Source organism: Eubalaena glacialis, chromosome 9, assembly GCF_028564815.1.
Source record: "Eubalaena glacialis isolate mEubGla1 chromosome 9, mEubGla1.1.hap2.+ XY, whole genome shotgun sequence".
Lineage (NCBI taxonomy): Eukaryota > Metazoa > Chordata > Mammalia > Artiodactyla > Balaenidae > Eubalaena > Eubalaena glacialis.
This window is the reverse complement of record NC_083724.1, coordinates 36,488,421-36,509,312: the sequence shown is the minus strand read 5'-3', so window position 1 is coordinate 36,509,312 and position 20,892 is coordinate 36,488,421. Positions and strand designations below refer to the sequence as shown.

The following is a 20,892-nucleotide window of genomic DNA, read 5'->3' as shown; positions in this document are numbered from 1 at the left end:
ATAGCTCTGCAGTTTGAGAGCTACATTGGATTTATTTAAATAGGGTGGTAAATTAAACTTAAACTAACATTTTTGCATTCCTTGTAAAATTAGCTATGGCCCAGTGAATAAATGCCACTACCTTTGGAGAAAATTGGGATACTTTTTAAGCCACGAAGATTTAGAACATTCAGGGGGTGAATTACTGTGATCCTTACTGTCTTGCATATGTTCATTGTTCTCTGCTTTTTTGGGGGGTAGGGGTAGAATGTCATTTACAAAAAGAAAAATCATAAATTAATAAATTTAATAGCTCCTTTTTATAAAACTTATGCTTCATTCATTTTAGTCTTCAAATATATTGGCTTTCAGATTTTGCCTAACACTTAACATTGTGAATATATAATCTGGTTGGGAGTTATACCAGCAGTTTACCTCTATTCTTATTACTGTAGCGTAGTTTTGACTTGAAAAAGATACAGTCATGTAATCCCTTACACTCTAGATTACGTAAAATGAAGATATAAGTGTACAAACATACAGTACTTCAAGGACTTGAATAACCACACTGGTCAGTTGCAACCTTCAACCCATTGGCTTGTAAAACTTAAGAGTATCCAAAAGAGGGGTAGGGAAGAAATTACATGTACGTAGGAAATATCAAATCAATAAAGCAACACCCTTTATTCTGCTGCAGTTCAAATGAACACTCTTTTAGAATCTATTTTCCAATAAAGCAAATTACTCTCTGCTAAACCATGAGAAATGCAATTTTTTGCAATTTTCGTTTTCACCAGTGTCTGGTACCTTTCTCATGTTTTTATGACCTGGACTAATTACTTCATGTAGTTTTTTTTTTAACAGAAAATATCAAAAGCATACACGTCTGCTGCATGCTAATGTTGTGCTGTACATTTTTTCATGAATTTTCATAAGGATTTTTTCTACGTAGCATGTGTGGCTTAATGATGTAATCACCCGATAGACTAGAAAATGCTCCAAAGGAGACGTTCCGGTCTGTTGTGTACATAATACATGTTTCAAAAATCTGCCTAATTAAGGAATTACCCAATGGATTGGGAGTCTGTTGGGTACATGACATAGTTTTTTAACACATAAAAAATATAGGTATATCATTATATATGGTGCTTTTAATGGCATTTTTAGGATGTAGGGGAAATTAGTAGCAATGTCCACTGGAATACAATTGAATTCTTTATTTTCACTGAGGAAAAAAGGAGCTTAAAAATCTTCATAAAGGAAGCTTTGTTTTAAAATAGTTTCAAAGCCTTTAGCTTGAGGAGAGACTTTCTTCCCCGAATTTCTCAAAGGGAAGTAATACTGTGAATATTTGTCGGAACAGTATGCAAATGGAAGGCTTTGTCTAAAACCATGGGTGCAATAGACCTGGAATTCAGATCCCCAGGTGTGAGGACCCACCCCAGAAAAACACTGAAAATGGAGGACAAGACATTAGCCTTTGTATCTTTGGTCATATGGGATCGTTTTTTGCCTTTTCAGACTCAGCTTTGGTTCAGTGCACTGCAAAACTATTTGCCCAACTTTAAAATTTCTTCCTTTGATTCCTTTAGGCCCCAGCTGTGATTTTCCTTGAATATGTACCAGTTACATTTCTGTTGGCATTTATATTGTGAACAATACCAAAGGAAAGGGAGGGCATCCATTCTTTCCCTGGCTACTTTTCATAAAACTAAGTAAAATACTTAGAAAACTATATCTGAGCTCTAGAGTAGGTAGTAAAAATAATATCTTTAAATAGGGGGGAAAAGTATATTTTAAATTCCAACTTTTGTTTTGCTCAAATGTCAAATTCATGCCATTAGGTCACTTCAACTAGTGGACTTTGACTATGTTGGCAAGCTTTTGGTTTGTTGTAAGATTGTCTTGGCAAGTCCTATTTGATTACTTGGGTTGAATATTTTTAAATACTTGAATATTGGGAGGAGGCTTGTGCTATTAGTGAGTTTATTAAAAGAAGAAATTGGAAATATTTTTGAAAGAGTAAGGTAGTTTTCAAACATGAAAAGCATAATTGATTTGAGAGGTGTATATACAAATGTGACTTGTTCAGAAAGACTGGAGCTAAGCTCAGTGCTTTATCAATGTTACATTTGGTCATTAATACATTTACTTCAAGTACTTAATATATTTGCTTTTTAATATATACTCATATAACAGATTAATAAAAACATATAGTCTAGTCTTTAAGCATATGTATGATATTAAAAATAAGTCTGTTTTGCGTTCACAAGAGTAGAAAATTCCCTTTAGTTAGTGCAATTGATTGCAGATCATATATAGTAATGAGCTTCAACTAGAACAAGCCCTCATTGGATCAAAGTCAGTTTAGATAAGAGCAGCCCAAGGTCACAGAGAGAGATGCCCAGCAGGTCATTTGCATAAAAAATTACTGTTAGAAATAGGACACTGAGGCAGCTCTGGCGTTTTGATCTCTTGGCCTTTGTCATGGAGATTCCTAGTAGTGAAGGGAGTAAGGCCAGTGTCCTAGATAATGATTAACTGTTTTAATGGCATTCATTCATTCATTCCGCACTAACTACTCATGCAGAAAAAAGGGTTATGTAAAATGACATTAGAAGAAAATCATTTGTAATCGTTGCATCGGGCTGCACTTTGAGGAGACATTAGGAGTAAATCCGTGGCGTGGTAGGCTTATGCTTTATCTTCTGATATTTACTGAGTTTACTGGTGCATGAAAAGCTTTCAGCAAGAATAGCAGATGGGATGGACCTTTCATAGGTAACGCTATCTACCAGGTTATTACTTCTATATATTGATAGTAAAGTAATCTCTAAGATATCACCCTACAAATATAGATTATTTAAATGTCTGTAACAAAAAAAAAAGAAAAGAAAAAGATCTGCTTTCATAAATAGTTCATTTGGTTATCCATTGGGTCAAAGTCTTTAGATAAATCTTTTAACTTTAAAAAAAGTTCTAAAAACTACATTCATTCCCTTGCATTTAACTTTTTGTCTGCGGTACAGATGTGTATGACAGAATCTTGAACTTAGAGCTAATCAGTTGACACATTCTGCTTTAAATTGGACCTTTACTGTTAATTAAAAATAAAGACACACTCCAAGGCAGAAATATTGAGTCACAAATTTATATTTCTAACACTTTAAATAGCTGTAAGATTTTTGTTAGATCATAGTATGAAAACTTGTCCACTGGAAATAATTATTGAGTTTTCAGTACTGTATTTTCTAATACAGAAATGTTCTCTAATTAGGTAAGATCTAGGCTGATTTCATTCCTATTAAATCCTAGTACATGATAGTTTATTAAAATGAGAGTATGTAGATAGTGTTTGTCATGTCATTTACTAATTAATTATTGTGAAACAGTTTAAATTTCCATAGCACAATATAAATACTGTTGCTATTTTTATTAGTAATAATGGAAGTTTTTAACTAGTGATATTATTCATATGAATGAACATCCAAATGTTTGCACTTCATCCAGGGGCATAAATGAACAGTGGAGCTAAATATGAAGCTTTCTGAATGAGATTTCTTTCAAAATAAAATAAGTATCAACATGAAACATGCTTTCAAAATCTTGATTAACAAGGATCTCTCTATTACTGGTACTATAAGACTGATTCCTGTTCTCTTTGTATTACTAATTCCTTCCTGGTTCTGCCAGAGTACATAGCTAATTCTCAAGGTAAAGTATGAGAGATGCTTAGGAAGCTGTATTAATTTATTCAGCCTTTTTAATATATCAAAGCATAATTTTATACATTGTCCCTTAATGACATAAAAATTGATATAATTTCCCAAAGTATCCAAATTATTAACAATAACTAAAATGTATTGGATGCTTACTATGGGCCGTGCACTTTATATATGCATTACTTGATTATTCATTCATTAATATTTGCTGAACTCCTACTATATGCCTAGGCCTGTTCTAGGATCTGGGGTGCAGCACTGAACAAAAAAACAGACAGAATCCCTTCAAGTTGGGGGATAGACAAAACAAACAAGTAAAATATACAGTATGTCAGATGTCGTAAGTGCCATGGAGTTTTAGAAAAGGAAGGGAGGGAGGGTAGTGAAGCAGCGTAGGGAACACCAGTTGGAGGGAGCTAGTAACGTTAAATAGGGTGGTCAGGAGGGCCTTACTAAGAAAATGACATTTGAGCCAAGACTTGAAGGAGGTGAAGGAGCTTACCATATTTATCTGGGGGAAGAGTGCTACAGACAGATAGAACAGCATTTAGTACTACTTGTAATTTCCTCAGACTTAAGCAATAAAATAATTAAATTCAGAGAAATTCTATAAAGCTGTTGCTCTGTATCCTCAATCAGTAGCAGAGATTTTCAGTATTCATATCTACTTTAAATACTTTTATTGGCTGCATAATTCATTTTCACTCTAAAATTTTAGAGGCTGTAACATCTACTCATTCACCACCTATTTATTGAGCACTTACTATGCTCTAGGTCAGGTGTTGGCAAACTTTTTTTGTAAAGAGCCAGATAGTAAATATTTTAGCTTGGCAGGCCAGTCAATGGTCTCTGTCATAACTTGATCCCTGTAGCATGAAAAGCAGCCTGGCTGTGTTCCAATAAAACTTTATTTATGGACACTGAATTTTGAATTGTATATAATTTTCACATATTACAAAACATTCTTTTTTAAAATTTTTAAACCATTTTAAAATGTTAAAATCATTCTTAACCTTATAGGCCAAACAAAACAGGCAGGAGGCCGGATTTGACCTGCCAGCCATAGTTTGCACATAGTTGCATAGTTGCATAGTTTGCACATAGTTGCACACTTACTCTAGATTTTGGGCATAGGGGTGCATAGTGGACTAGATGAAGATCCCTGCCCTCATGCACCTCGCATTCTAGAAATGGGGAAGCAGATGATAAACATAATAAATAACCAGTTTAGTATACTAGAGGGTGAAATAGGGAAAGGAGGATCAGGAGCACTGTGGCCTTTACTCTGAGAGGAGGTGATAGGAATGAACCACTGAAGAGTTGTGTAGTAGTGTGACTATCCTTATGTTCTGTGCTCCCAAGGAGAAACCAGAAGTGCCGTAGGGGTACAGGTGGCCCCTCCTGTGAGGAAGTCCCTACTTGTATCCGTACCAGTCAAGTTCCAATGTCTGGATATCCCTGCTAATTTGGTTCTCATCAGCTCCCCTCATAATTACTTCCTGATTCATCTTGTCCTTTTGCATAGGATTTGAACCAATGGAACTCTTATTCCATGGACTAAACATAAGTGAGCGTATTTTCCTTCTCATGAATCAGTCTAGAATTCTGGGCTCAGAGATTAAGTTGTCATGTATTTGCACAAACATAAGTAGAGAAACTTTTAAACATAGGTAAGTTTTTCAGAGAACGTGTATAATTTGGGGGGTGGATTATTCTTTCATTGATTATACTCTCTGCTAACAGTTGCCAGTTAGTTGTTGAGCCCATACCATTAGCTTCACACTAGCTTCCCATGCCAAATAAAGTAAATCCAGCGCTCTTCACCCTTATTTATGATCTGGTCCCTCTTCACCTTTAGAACCTCCTTTTCTCCTGGTCTTCCTTCACCTACTACACTTCCAAGTTATAGATATTTTTCAGATACTCAAATATAGCAAGCTTATGCTCACCTTAGGGCTTTGCACTACCTGTTCCCCATGCCTTATGCCCAGAATGCTGTTTCCCCAGTGATCACATACTTGGGGGTTTTTTGTTATGAGAAATGACCTTCCCAGTGAGAGTTTCCCCCAAAGTCAATCTGAGTCACCACCAATGACTCATTTACATAACTGTTTTAATTGCCTGCATACCATTTATTACTATCTGATACTGTCCGTGTGTGTGTGTGTGTGTGTGTGTGTGTTGTTGGTTTTGTTCATCTGTCTTCCACCACTGGAGATGTGAGCAATGATTTTTGTCTTGCTCACTTCTCAATTAGCTAATCTTAGAACAGTATCTGGCATGTATTAGGTACTCAGTAATTACTTTTTGAATAGATAAATGAAAGAATGTATATAGATGCTCATGCCATGTGCCCAGCACTCTGGTAAATGTCACTAATGGAGGCATCCTTGGACTTACATTTTGCTCTACTTGTCCCCTTCCTTTCTCCCATACACAGTGTGGTTTCTTGAAAAAGTCATCTATGTTCTGTTCTTTAGCATCTTTCTACTTGCAATAAACCCCGTACAATCTGGCTTGTGCCTCTGCCTCTCAAATGAAACTGCTCACACCAGTTTCCAGTTGCCAACAACTTCCTGGCTGTTAAGTCCAATGGATTTTGTAGTCTTCATTGTATTTGATTCACCAGTAGCTTTTGACAACTTCTTCCTTGCAACATCATCTGTTCTACCTTCACATCCATGGTACCACCTCTTTTGGTTTTATTTCTTTCTCTTAAACCACATACACTCATGGTTGCAATTTTGTATCACATCAAATAATATAGTTATCTTTTAGATGGAAAAATTATTTCTGCTTAGTAATTTCATGTCTTCCTGGTGCTCTACTACCTGAACAAATTTGTAAACCACTGCACGAGTTCTACATGCTTATGTGCATACCTGTTAAAACTGTATTTAAGGGACTTCCCTGGTGGCGCAGTGGTTAAGAATCTGCCTGCCAGTGCAGGGAACACGGGTTTGAACCTGGTCTGGGAAGATCCCACATGCCGGGGAGCAACAAAGCCCGTGCACCACAACTACTGAAGCCCGCTTGCCACAACTACTGAAGCCCGTGCGCCTAGAGCCTGTGCTCCGCAGCAAGAGAAGCCACCGCAATGAGAAGCCACCGCAATGAGAAGCCCGCGCACCACAATGAAGAGTAGCCCCCGCTCGCCACAACTAGAAAAAGCCCGTGCACAGCAATGAAGACCCAATGCAGCCAAAAATAAATAAATAATTGATTAATTAATTTTTTTTAAAACTGTATTTAATGGCTTTTAGCTAGTCTTAATTCGTGACCCACGTTTTTTATTAGAGGATATAAGACATTTGTTGACTGTGTTTTTGATTATATCCCAATTGGTAATAGCTGAGATTGTAAATTCCATTTTGTATTTTCATTAGAAAACATCTTTCAGGTTATTGTCATCCTCCAGTTTTTCAATTTAGGAAATGGAGCTAAAAGTAAAGTTGTTTGAAGAAGGTTATTTTTATAACCTATAGTTTATTTTCCTGTATCAAGAAAATAAAACATCCCACAGACCACCTATTTGCCACATTAAATAACAACAAAATCAGTTGACAGACCAGTTAGTTGGCCCTCTTTGTAGACACCCAATAAAGAATATAAGAAATAAACTTATCCAAATTTATTCTCATCCTTCCAATCTCCAAAAAATATGGGGGGAATTAGTTTTTTCTCTTCCAGTTTAAAGCCCGTGCCACGTCAGGAGTTTTGCTCTATCCATCCTTTCTCTGTGTTTTCAACTTCTCCACCTCTATTAGCTTTCTCACATGTTCAGGTCTCTCCCATTCTATTAACAAACTCCACCAAATCCTCCTCCTAGGTACTGACTGATCTTATTTTGCCCCTTCTTACTCATGCTTCTTAAAATAATATATACCTACTGTCTACTTTTCTTCAACTTCCATTCATTTTTTTAAACATTTCTTGTTATGAAATGTAATATACGTAGTGAAAAGTGCATCAAACATATGTGTACAATTTAATAAATTAGTTATATAACACACTTAAGTTATATGACACCACTATGTTCAAAAATAGAAAATTGCAGCTACCCTGAGACCCTCTGTGCTCTATTCTCTCCCACACAGGAAGTAACCACTGTCCTGGCTTTTGTGGGTAATCATTTCCTCGCTCTTCTTTATAGTGCTACCACCTTTGAATGCATCTCCTTCACTGTTCAACCTATTGCTTTCTACTCTTTCTACCTTCTTACTGATTCCAAAATTCTCACAATAAAGTTATCCATGAACAGTGCGAAATCTAAGGGTGTTTCCCAGCCCTAATCTCACTAGGCTTCTCTGCTGTATTTGACATCGTAGATCAATTCATCCATCTTGAAACTACTCTAAGGTTTATGACTATTCTCTGTGGCTCTGCGTTCTTTAACCTCTTCTTCTCTGTCTCTTTCACAGGTTTTTCTGCCTGCCCCTCGTGTGTTGTTGTTCCCAGGGTTCCATCTTTAGCTCACTGCTGCTCATCTGGCTATGGCGATACTGTCCACTCTGGTCATTTCAGCCTCCACTGTTAATGCAGCTTACTTTCAGATCTAATCTTCAGCACAGACGTGTTTTCTAAGCTTTATCTTACACAGATAACTGCCTGGTGGACATCTATCTCCACCTAGATACTCAACATCCAAAAAAGACTTCATCATCTTTCCCTCTAAATTGACTCTGCCTTCTTTTCCTACCTTTTCTGAATCAGTTGTTGACACTACTGCTCACCAGTTTACCCAAGTTAGAAACCTGAAAAGCATCCTAATTTCTCTTTACCCTCTACCTAAAATTTTCCATTTGATTTACACCTAATTCTTAGAGTAAATTTAAATTTTTTATATTTCAAGGGAAGCTTTACGTGAGTTCCTTACCCATCCAATGATGGGTCCCCCTTGGCACTCCATTAATACCTTGTACACGCTTCTGTCACTGTGCTTACATTGTTGTCGTTATCTATTTTTACGTCTGTCATGTTCTACTGGGCTTTTATTCTCCTCTGAGATTCCTAATACGTAACACAGTATTGGGCACAATGCGGAATGGAATGAGGAGCGAGGAAGGTGAGGAAAGCACACGTTGATGTTAAGAATAAAAGAATTGTTACCATGTTACACACTTCAATACACAGAACCATCTGAATATGGGGTCTCCACACTAAACTGTAGGAAGCAGTATTTCTTTTCTTCTTTTAATTTTATTTATTTATTTATTTTATTTTGTTATTATTTTTTGTTTTGGCTGCGTTGGGTCTTTGTTCCTGCATGCAGTTTGTTCCTGCACGCAGGCTTTCTCTAGTTGTGGCGAGCAGGGTTACCCTTTGTTGCAGCGCACGGGCTTCTCATTGCAGTGGCTTCTCTTGTTGCAGAACATGGGCTCTAGGTGCGCGGGCTCAGTAATTGCAGCATGTGGGCCCTAGAGCACGTGGGCTTCAATAGTTGTGGCACATGGGCTCAGTAGTTGTGGCACACGGGCTCTAGGGCACGTGGGCTTCAGTAGTTGCGGCGTGTGGGCTCAGTTGTGGCTCGTGGGCTCTAGAGCGCAGGCTCAAGTAGCTGTGATGCACAGGCTTAGTTGCTCTGCAGCATGTGGGATCTTCCCGGACCAGGGCTCGAATCCGTGTCCCCTGCCTTGGTAGGCGGATTCTTACCCACTGCGCTACCAGGGAAGCCCCAAGAACTTTTTTTAGGTAAGCGATTCCTTAGAAATACTGCCTCCTGGGACTTTCCTGGTGGCACAGTGGTTAAGAATCCACCTGCGAAGGCAGGGGACACGGGTTCGAGCCTTGGTCCGGGAAGATCCCACATGCTGCAGAGCAACAAAGCCTGTGTGCCACAACTATTTGAGCCTGTGCTCTAGAGCCTGCGAGCCACAACCGCTGAAGCCCGCACGCCACAACTACTGAAGCCCACGCGCCTAGAGCCCGTGCTCTGCAACAGGAGAGGCCCCCGCACCGCAACAAGGAGTGGCCCCTGCTCGCCGCAACTAGAGAAAAGACCGTGCACAGCAACGAAGACCCAGTGCAGCCAAAAATAAATAAATAAAAACCTTGAGGATATATTTTTTTTAAAAGTTCTTTTGGAAAGAACGAGGTTTTAATTTTCTTCTGACATTCACTAAATCTTCACAAATATTCATGTTGCAGACCAAACCTGGACCACCCAAAAAGCCAAAGACCCCTTCTGGACAATCAGCCTTAGTGTATTGCTACAACTGCGGACAAGAAGGCCATTACGGACATGTAAGTTTAAGTGGAATTTGGGCATAAAGCATTCTGTTGTTCAGGAGTGGTTGCTGAAAGATGAGCCCGAGTAATTCTGAACACATTTCTTTTATAAACTAATATCTTGAAGTAAGACTTAATATATTTTCAACTGATTTGCTTCTCCTATCCCTACCAGAGTAACAGATCTGTCAGAGCACATTCTTCTAAATGTTTTAAGTATACATGCATGTTAGTCTAAAACAAATACAACTCATAGAATCATTCAGACAAATAATAGTAGTCAATAGAATGGTTACAGTTTTCACGAGTTCTTAGGATTACTAGCACTTTGACGCAGCCAAATCGCGATTTTTAGATTTTCTGTATAGTTCTCCAGTATCTCTGGTTTTCCCCGGTACTGTGTTCAGTTAAATCTTTACCACTCCCATGCAAACCCTGACACTCGCTAGTGGAAAGTCGGAGGTGCTGCATCATCAACTATCCTGCCTACCCCACAGATGCCCCAATTCCCTATCCAACCTGCATATTTCCTAACCCTAACTGAAAGGACCAAACTGTGTGTGTCCTAGATACTGAGGCGTCAAAGCAGGAACTTGCTGCTGTGAGGTGGGTGTGAGTCTCCTAGCCAGTTACCTCATTAAGCATGAAACAGCAGCAGCTCATCCCGGAGGCAGGATGCAGTAAGAGTAGACTCACAGCCCATATGTTCTGGGAATCTTGAGACAGAGGAGGAAAGGCAGTGGCACAAGAAGTAGAAAATCTGTATGGAGAAATACACTCCCAGTCTCCAGATAGGCTTCTAATAGCCTAGAAACCAAAATATACTAATATCAAGTCAGATCTGATGACAGGAGGTGGAAAGCATGCAGAGGTAGGGAGTCTACAAAATAGATAGAGGTGTGAGCAGTAGGATGGAATGGTATTGCAGGTCATGTGTTGAGTTCTGACCACGGCACTTCACCAGTGCAGACCTTGGGGGCAGAGCTCTACCATACGGGGAGAGACAAAAAGTCTGGAGAAGAATAAGTGGGGGACAGAGTCCATCAACAGATGGAGTTTTTCTTCCACATTGGGACAGCAGTACCGTGGAGTGAAGGGATAGAATATGAAAGATAGGATGGAGCTCTGATCCTCAGTTTTAATTTTTGCTCTACTACTGACTTAACCCTGTGACTTAAAACAACCCACTTTTTCTCCCTGGTCTCTAGTTTCTTTATTTCCAAAGCAAAGAAGTTGTACAGGGAGAGCTCTCAGCACTGATTTGTTATTTCCAATGTGATCAGATCCATAGTATGGGGATACAGACGGAGGGACCTTGCAGTATAATTACCTCACTTCTATAGAACTCACACTGAAAAGCTAGTTTGAGAATACCTTTTTTTTTGCAGAATTATCATCTCTAGATCTTTTACTGCTCTGTGTATTCCTCCTTGTTGCCAAAACTCAGATGTTGTTTAGCGAACATATTCACATAAGCAGTCCACTGCCACACAAATCACACAGATGTACAATTTATGCTTGCTTACCTCTTTAAAGCAAAAGGGTATAATTTTAGCATTTATGTTTGTTCAATTAAGGAAAAACAATTAGAGTTGGACACATACTGCTTACTAGTCACTCCTGTTAATGTAGATAGGAAATATATTAAAAGTATTTGGAACTTATCCCTGAAATCTAGATTTAGATAATTTTTAATTTACCATAAAGCAAATTTGGCAGCCTCATTGCTGCCATAGATGAAGAACTCTAGATTATCCACACTAATGAAGAAGATCAGTGGTGTGGCTAATCCAGAATAGTAGATAAATTATATAGCCAACCATCAATTGTCTGTGCTAATGGAGGGGACCAGTGATGTGGATAATCAAAATATAATTCACATTTAGCTTTGGAAAGTGTTTATAGTACTGTATAGCTCTGTAGAGCCACATCAGTCTAGACTGTATAGGATCCAAATAGGAGACTGGGTAGGTAGTTACAGCTGTCTGAGGGCCCCTCCCCTTCAGTTTCAGAACTTCAGCTCTATAGATGTTAATAAATAGCGTCTTCATGTGAAACATACTCTAAGGGGAATGTGGCATCGCCCTTCCCTAATTCCACTCACTCTCACTGGCGAGGCAGGGACAATCATAAGCAGCTCCATATGAGGCAAACTGAAATAGAAAACAGGACTCACCATGTAAAGAGACTCCAGGATGAGTGGGGCGCTGGGAGTATATCAAGAGCTCTAGTACCTTTTTGTAATTGTAATTTGCTCTTAATATTCTATAGAATCTGTCTTAGTCTATTCAGGCTGCTATAAACAAACTACCATAGACTGAGTGGCTTATAAACAACAGGAATTTATTTCTCACCACAACCATGGTGCAGAATCAGTGTCTTGTGAGGGCCGCTTCCTCATAGATGGCACTTTCTTGCTGTGTCCTCACACGGTGGAAGAGGCTAGAGAGCTCTGTGGGGTCTCTTTTACAAGAGTTCCACCCTTGTGATCTAATCACCTCCCAAAGGGTCCACCTCCTAATACCATCACCTTGGGGTTTAGATTTCAACACATGAATTGGGTGGGGGGATACATAAACATTCAAACCATAGTAGAATCTTAGACCCAAATCGTTTATGGGTATCCTTTCTTCTGGAAACTTGGTGCCACCATGGATAGTGATTTATAAAAGCAATTCTTTGTTACCCTATAGGTTTGCCTTATAACTTTCAATACCCAAAAAAGCCCAAAAAGATCAAGAAACTCAACAACAGGTTAAATCTGAAGATAGTTGGAAGAAGGAAATTATAAAGATAAGAACCAAAATTACTGAAATAGAAAACATGATTAATAGCATCCTCAAAACCAAAAACTGTTTCTTTGAAAACATTTTCTTTTCAAAAGAAAAGAGACTTCTGGAAAACCTCGAAGAAAAGGAAAAGATACAAATAAACAATGAGTGAAAAAGTATAAATAGCTTAAAATACAGTATAGTTTTTTACTTAAAGAGAATACTGTATAAACTTCATAAAGTTCAATGTTAGGGACTTCCCTGGCTGTCCAGTGGTTAAAACTCTGTGCTTCCACTGCAGGGGGCACAGGTTTGATCCCTGGTGGGGGAACTAAGATACTGCATGCTGCGTGGCCAAAAAACAAATAAAAAATAAAGTTCAATGTTAAATCTGAAAATGCAGATAAAATAAATAATTCTCTGCAAAAATATAAATTAATCAAAATGATTGAAGAAGAACAAACTTACATGAACCAATACCACTAAAGAAACTGAATTAATAATCAAAATTCTCCCCACCAAAATATACCAGACCCAGGTAGGTTTGTAGTCAAGTGTTACCAAACCTTTATTCAGATAGATAATCCAAAGAACACCACTCACCTTAGTCTGTGAAACTATTATAACCTAAAAATCCTTCAAAATATTTATAGAATGTTACCATTTTTGTGAAATCTGAACACTTCAAAGTTATACTATTGTTTATTGGAGTATTTATTAATAGTAAGAGTATTAAAACATGAGAATGGCTGGCACCAACTTTAAGACCATGGCAGCTTCTGGAAAGGGAAGGAGATGAATGGGAAGTGGGAAGGAGAGTTACACAGAGGATCTCAATTATATCGTTAATGCTTAGGGGGAAACAACTAAATTAAGGGTAAATGTTGATTTGAAAAAGCTAAATGGTTAGGTACAGAATTCCATTACTTTATTTTCTATACTTAAGTGTATATTTAGAATGATTCCTAGTTTTTAAAATCTACAAATTATGTTTCTAAGTGTATGGTGGCCAGTTTGGTCAAGTATCTTAGAATTACAAGTTGACCTCTTGCACTGTTGGTGGAAATGTAAATGGATACAGCCACTATGGAGAACAGTATGGAGGTTCCTTAAAAAACTAAAAATAGAACTACCATACGACCCAGCAATCCCACTACTGGGCATACACCCTGAGAAAACCATAATTCAAAAAGAGTCATGTAACACAATGTTCATTAGCCAGAACATGGAAGCAACCTAAGTGTCCATCGACAGATGAATGGATAAAGAAGATGTGGCACGTATATACAATGGACTGTTACTCAGCCATAAAAAGAAACGAAACTGAGTTATTTGTAATGAGGTGGATGGACCTAGAGCCTGTCATACAGAGTGAAGTAAGTCAGAAAGAGAAAAACAAATACCGTATGCTAACACATATACGTGGAATCTAAAAAAAAAAAAAAAAATGGTTCTGAAGAACCTAGGGGCAGGACAGGAATAAAGACGCAGACGTAGAGAATGGACTTGAGGATAAGGGGAAGGGGAAGGGGAAGCTGGGACGAAGTGCGAGAGTGACATGGACATATATACACTACCAAATGTAAAATAGGTAGCTAGTGGGAAGCAGCCGCATAGCACAGGGAGATCAGCTCGGTGCTTTGTGACCACCTAGAGGGGTGGGATAGGGAGGGTGGGAGGGAGACGCAAGAGGGAGGAGATATGGGGATATATGTATATGTGGAGCTGATTCACTTTGATATAAAGCAGAAACTAACACACCATTGTAAAGCAATTATACTCCAATAAAGATGTTAAGAAAAAAAAAATTACAAGTTGAGTATATAATGACAAAGTTATGATAAATCAGCTAAATTCTATGCAGATATTTCGCATACTTTCTTCCTAAGAGGTACAGATTTTCTCCATTATCTGAAAGTAGAGCGTTCCTGTGAAACCTTTCCTAAGCCAAAGTAGCTGTAAAGCGAAGAAGCAGTTACCTTACAACACGTCTTTCAAACGAATGCAAAAAATAAATGGAGATAAAGCACAGATGCTCACAGACACAGTTCAAAGCTATGGCAGCTTGAGGCCGAGATGCTGAGTGTAGTTCCTGGGGAAGGAGCTTGGTGGTGCCACTCCCACTGCTCGGGGTGCTCACTGTCTCTGTAATGGTTGCTGCAAAACAAACGCTAAACACTATTTTCACTTCTCACCTTTTCTTGTAAAGGTGAAAATCCTCTTCATATTTCTTTCTGCTAGTGAAAACAGGTCTTTCATAAAAATGAAGCGGTATAAAGCAAACTTTTTAAAAGCAGGGGATACTTGTAGTTTAATTTTTCTTCAGTACCTAGCTAAGAAGCACTGAACGTTTATAATAGATTTTAGGCAAGATGGCAGAAGACAGAAGCGGAAAGTTCCAAAATGAAGCCTCTTTCAAATGAAAGACATTATTTGGTTTGAGACAAGCTGAATGGATATATGTCACAGACCAGGATAAACAAAGCCTACTACATGGGACGTGGGTCAGGCCAAGGATGTGGATTTGGAAAGTAGCAGCTACCAGAAGGCCAGAGTCAGGAGAGTAGGGACCTGTCCTGGGGTGAGTGAGAGGAGTGATCTCTTCTTGAGTAAGGGGAGCAAAGAGAAGAGAGGTTTCCTTCAGAATTACCTAGGAACATTTTCAAGCTAGGCACAACCCACCACCACCCTGCTCCCCACCATAAGAATCACTGCCCTTGTGAGCAGTGAGTGTTGACTTAAAATAAGCTTGCAAAAACTACTTGTGTGGATGAAAGGGAGTAAAGGGCTAAGAATTTACCCCCACATTGAGGGTGTAAATGTGAAGAGAAGAAGAAAAGGAGAAACACTTGATGGAAGGCTGTTAGAAGAGACAGACAAGCAAAGAACTGATAAAACATAATTTTAAATAAAATAAACCCTCCAACAGAGGAACAAGGCATTGCTGGGGGAGAGGGTTGGCAGGGAAGATTTTTAAAAGATAAGAAGGGTTTTGTAGGTAAAGAAAGAAAGGAAGAAAATCCAAGCCTGAAAGACTAGCATGTAAGCACGATCGGGTATTTGGCTGATCCTCCCAGTGTCCCAGCAAGACCACATCCTGCAGCCACAGTGTGAGTATCAGCAATGGGGGCTCATCACTAATTACAGTGGTCCATAATCTTACAAAAAAAGTTGTCTGAACAGTGTGACCTTGTGACATCATAATTTCAAATACAATTTGCAGGAATGTACAGAAAGACGAATGTTTAACCAGACCTTTCCAACATCTCCATTCATCTACTACTATGATGACAAATACGAAATCCGGGAGAGAGATCAGAGAATAAAACGAAAAGTGAAAGGTATGTTACTAGATTTCTCACTAAATCACCTTTGCAGTAGTTCTTAAATTTCTTTTTTTGCACTGTCTTTGCAAACTGCTTTGTGAGCCTTTGGTTAGGACAGAAAATGCTTTGAATAGTTACTATAGAAACTGGAACTTTCTTTTTTTCTTTTCTTTTTTTAAAATTTATTTATTTAATTTATCAATTTTTGGCTGCGTTGGGTCTTTGTTGCCCTTGAAAAAAAAGAGAAAGCACGCGGGCTTTCTCTAGTTGCGGCAAGTGGGGGCTACTCTTTGTTGCGGTGCGCGGGCTTCTCATTGCGGTGGCTTCTCCTGTTGCAGAGCTTAGGCTCTAGGCGCGCGGGCTTCAGTAGTTGTGGCTCGCGGGCTCTAGAGCGCAGGCTCAGTAGTTGTGGTGCACGGGCTTAGTTGCTCCGCAATATGTGGGGTCTTCGCAGAACAGGGCTCGAACCCGTGTCCCCTGCATTGGCAGGTGGATTCTTAACCACTGCGCCGCCAGGGAAGCCCGAAACTGGAACTTTCTTGATCTCCAGAATTCAAGCACCTACTTCAAAAATCCTGTGTTGTAATCTATTCACAATGAACATTTTTTTCACATGATGATCATTTTAGAAAATGTCCGGAAAATACTTACATCCATTTATGCATGCAGAGTTTTTAAAGGCTCCTTTGAGATTTTTCTTTTCAACAAATAATTATGTTCTCCCTCTTTATATCTCTAGTATTTTTCAAGCAAAGAAAAGCTTTCCCTCCTAGGTGATTCCTGGAGCTTCCCCAAAGAAGTCATTTTTTATTGGCCACCATTATGAACAGAACTCCAGATCCACAGCCACCCTTCATTTCTTTATTTGCTGTTGCTAACATAATGTTCTTTCTCACCAAGTTATTTTATAATTTAGGCTTATTTTCTCTGCCACTCTTCTTTCTTGCCGTATGCTTCACAGTGGCTTACAAAGTTACTTTTTTTGCTTTCAGGACCAAATAGTTCTATATTTTTCAAGTTAACTCATACATTGTTGACCGTTGACCTTTTCATTATTCTCTTCCAGACTCTCTCTGAGTTCAGGTCCTTTCAAAATGAAGATAGTAATTTTGGAGGAAAGTAGAGGAATTACTTCTCAACTCCTGCATATTTTGCATATTTTATCTCTCTATGTAGAGAAATTATAGTACAAGAAGATAATGATTAGCCAACTAAATTTTTTAAAGATTACAAAGAAATGCACCAAAATGTCATCTCTGGATTAAAGGGTTGTGGATGCTTTCTCTGTTATTTTCTCTGTACTTTTCTGTATTTCCCAACTTTTCTTTAATGAGCATTTATAACTTTTATAATCAGGGAAATATCCTTTGTTCTCCTTTTTAATTAGTTATATCAGCAACTCTGTGGCACAGATCCACTTTGAGGCTCACTATATTGGACTTTATATTTTATACTGAAGTCTATAAGTAATTATTGATACTTACTTTTGCTCTATATTCTAGAATTCATTTTTGTCCCCTAAATATACTACTTCGCACTCTGTCCCATTTTTTTACTGGTGACTTCTTTAATCTTTCAAGGTTCTGTTGACCTTAGTTTTCATCCCTCACTGTAACCTCATCTCCCACTTATCCCATCAGAATCACTACCATCAGACGCTTATAGTAAGAGTGCCAAGTCCTGATAAAATATAACATCAAATCTGGCACTTAAACCTCTTAGATACTCAAGTGTGTGCACATGTGCACACTCAGTCTCTAAGCCAGTGATCTCTACTCTGGAGGAATAATCTGGAGGAATAATCTCCTGTCCAGTATGGCATCCACCTATAAGTACTGTGGCCAGACTTTATCTTCAGAGTATAATTGAAATGTCATATGAAACTGTCAAAAGGCCACATTATACATCTTGCTTCACCTTACCATCAAGGGCTGTCTCTTTATCACTGCAGGAACTTGAATTGGTCAGACGTGACTTTTCACAAAGCTGACATGATTACTGCTCTCACTGGTCCCTGTCTCCCTTGTTGAACCTAGTTAAACTGTATTGAACAAAATAAGGATCATTGGATTTCTGGATGTTTTCCATGTTTAGAAATATAGAACTACAACCATTGAGTTTTTAGTGAGTGATTTTTTTACCTTAGTAAGGGCTCTTTAGAATGTCATATCATTAATGCATTTAAATGTCTGGCTTCCCTCTCTGCTAAGTTATTTACAGACCAGTGAAAGCTCTGCATGAACTGTCTAGCTGCTGAATATGCAGAAATACTTTTATGTTTTCCAGAACTCCAGAAGAATGGGGACTTTCCAAGGCAGTTCAAGAGGCCTCATATGGAAGCAGCAGATAAGAGGCCCCACCGTGATATGAGGAAGAGCCATGCCTCATGGAGAAATAACACATGGCCTCAAGAAAAGAAAGAAACCCAAAAAGAAGCCATGAACAGGACCAGCAGAGAGCGTGAGAAGCACAGGAAGGCTGACAGGTGTCATGAAGTGGATGAGGACTACCCCAGGGGCCCCAGAGTCCACTCTTCTCCTGGCACTGTCAAAACCCAGAAGTCTCACAAGCCCTTTCACCACTCATCGCATTACCACAAGCCAAGAGAAGACAGGCTGCCCAGAGAGGGCAGGAGGGTCAGGCATAAGAAAAAGGAGAGCTGTTTGGAGGATGATGGCAATGATAATTTATTTCTCATTAAGCAGAGGAAAAAAAAGTCTAAGGTGTGAGTTAGCTTCTGATTTGGCTTCCCAGTGTTTGGTCTTCGTGTCTACAACATCCTGGCAATATTTGTATTATCTATGATTAAATAAAATGAGGTTTTTGTTTTTGTTTTTGTAATCTCAGCCATACCTAGAGCTATTGAACAAAGTCCTTGGAGATCTCAGTTCTCTGTGTCCAACAGGTTATTAGGTAAGAAAACAGAAAGATAAACTCGGACTTCCCCTGTTCCAGGACGTCACTTCTATTCACTCAGTACCCTAGGGATAGGAAGAATTAATCTTTTCACAAAAAAATTTTTGTAATATTTTGAAAAAATAGAAAAGCTCATTAAATGTATGCAGTGTATGAAAATTAAATCCTTGCAAGAAGATAAATTAATGCTAATATGAAAAATTCATCACTCTTTTTCAGCATTCCTTTTTTTTAAATATCGGAAAGGATAATAACTATATATCTAAATCTGGGTTTTCTTGCTTCTGAAGCTGGGTGTCAGAATCTTACTTTGGTCAGAGTATCACAGGCTGAAAATGAAGGTGTCGTCATTGAAGCACTGAAGAGACAGGGAATTAGGTTTTAGAGCAAAATACAAGTAAGGAATCCATCCAGAGTAAATGTTGAGAAACAGATTTCCTGAAACAAGTGAAAAGAGTCATCAGAATTTTTAACTTAATCACAAGGAAATCGTTTTTACCATTTTTACAGCCATACTTGAGGAAGACTGTCCCTCAGATATTTAAGATGAATATCATCCAACTTAAAAAATTGTTTTGTTCTCATGGGTTTTTTAACTACCACAGAGTTATACAGAAATTTTTATACTTGTGAACCTTTTGTACTTATCAGAGCCTAATGTTAGAATAAGAAAAATAAAATGTCTGAAATAGAGGAAATAAATTTGTCTACTATGTAAAAAGACAATGAGAGTTTGAGTAGTGACAAAGGGCGTACTTGGGTTGGACAAGTGACTATAAAGTTATAAAAATCTCTATAAACTGGGGTCAAATGCCCTTACTGTGCCCAAGCACTAGCTTTATGCCAGAATAAAATGAGATGGAGAAACAAAATGTTTCTCCATGTTCTCCAACAATTGGAATCTTAAATTTGTGTTTTACTCTTTGTGGAGTACACAGTCTGCTGTATATCTGGTAGGATTAGCTCTCTTTTCTTTTGGAGGGCAAGGGAGAATCTCTCCTCTAGAATCAGACTTAGTGTCTTTAGTTTACCACCTTCCCTGTGGCTGCCCAGCTTTCAGCTAAGTGTCAAGCGTTCGTTGTGTGTTGGTGGTTGGCTTCCTAACATCTGCTGGGATTGTTCTGACCCTAAGGTAAGTGGGCACAGTCTTTTAATACCCTGCTAAAAGTGGCAGCCATGAAAAATGGCTTCATAGAGTGGTAAGCCTTGAGATAATTGGCATTATTTCTCAGTAGAACCTGGGACAGGTGTGGCTTATTACTGATGTGGTGTGACTAGCATTCCTTCAGATCTGAGGACCTCTGCTTTCAGGGCAGAAATGGGATTGCCTTTCATACTTAGAAAATTGTTTGGAGGAGGGAAGAAACGAAGCTCTTCTTCTATTTGTTTCTGCACATTATCTTCTTTTTCCTCCCAAATTTTATTTTTTTTTATTAGACAAACATTTTGTTCTGGGGTATAATTTACCCTTCAGGTCCATGCATTTATATACAGATAGGAAAGGAGGTTGAGCTACTTCACTTTGGGGCATTAGGATGATAAGGAAAGAACAGAAACACAAAAGGAGCTTCTGCTCCATTTCCTCTTCATTGCCCTTGGCACCTGGCTCTTACACCAAGTGTTCAGTTAGTCAGTCTACTCACACACTAACTTTCCATACAAGAATGGGGAGTTTAAAATATTCACTGATTTGACAATCACATAAGACTTTAGATGGATAAATGTGGTTAAGAGCAAAGGAGATGTCCCAAACAATAAGGATCCACATAGTTGCTAAGATTGAGAAGACTCTAAACATCTTTTGCCTCTGGTCCCACTTTGATTAGAAACAGCCTGAGTAGCTCCTTTCCTGGGTTCTAACTTGATTCATGTCTGGCATTCTTAGAATAGAGCACAGAGAAACCATCTCCCATTTTCTCAATGGAAAGCCTTGCTTTCATGGACCATGCT

The 20,892-nt window shown here is 38.6% G+C and overlaps 1 protein-coding gene across 4 annotated transcripts in view; it reads left to right on the top strand.

Annotated features, from left to right (window-relative positions):
• Positions 1–19,804, top strand: part of ZCCHC7 (zinc finger CCHC-type containing 7) — a 243,926-nt gene extending 224,122 nt beyond the window's left edge. For all 4 annotated transcript variants that reach the window (XM_061201134.1, XM_061201133.1, XM_061201132.1 and 1 more), the window contains exons 7-9: positions 9,849–9,944; positions 15,924–16,041; positions 18,313–19,804. In XM_061201134.1, the coding sequence (XP_061057117.1) occupies positions 9,849–9,944; positions 15,924–16,041; positions 18,313–18,755 (657 nt within the window). In that variant the 3' untranslated portion in view covers positions 18,756–19,804. The remainder of the gene's footprint in view (positions 1–9,848; positions 9,945–15,923; positions 16,042–18,312) is intronic.
• The last annotated feature ends 1,088 nt before the right edge of the window (positions 19,805–20,892 follow it).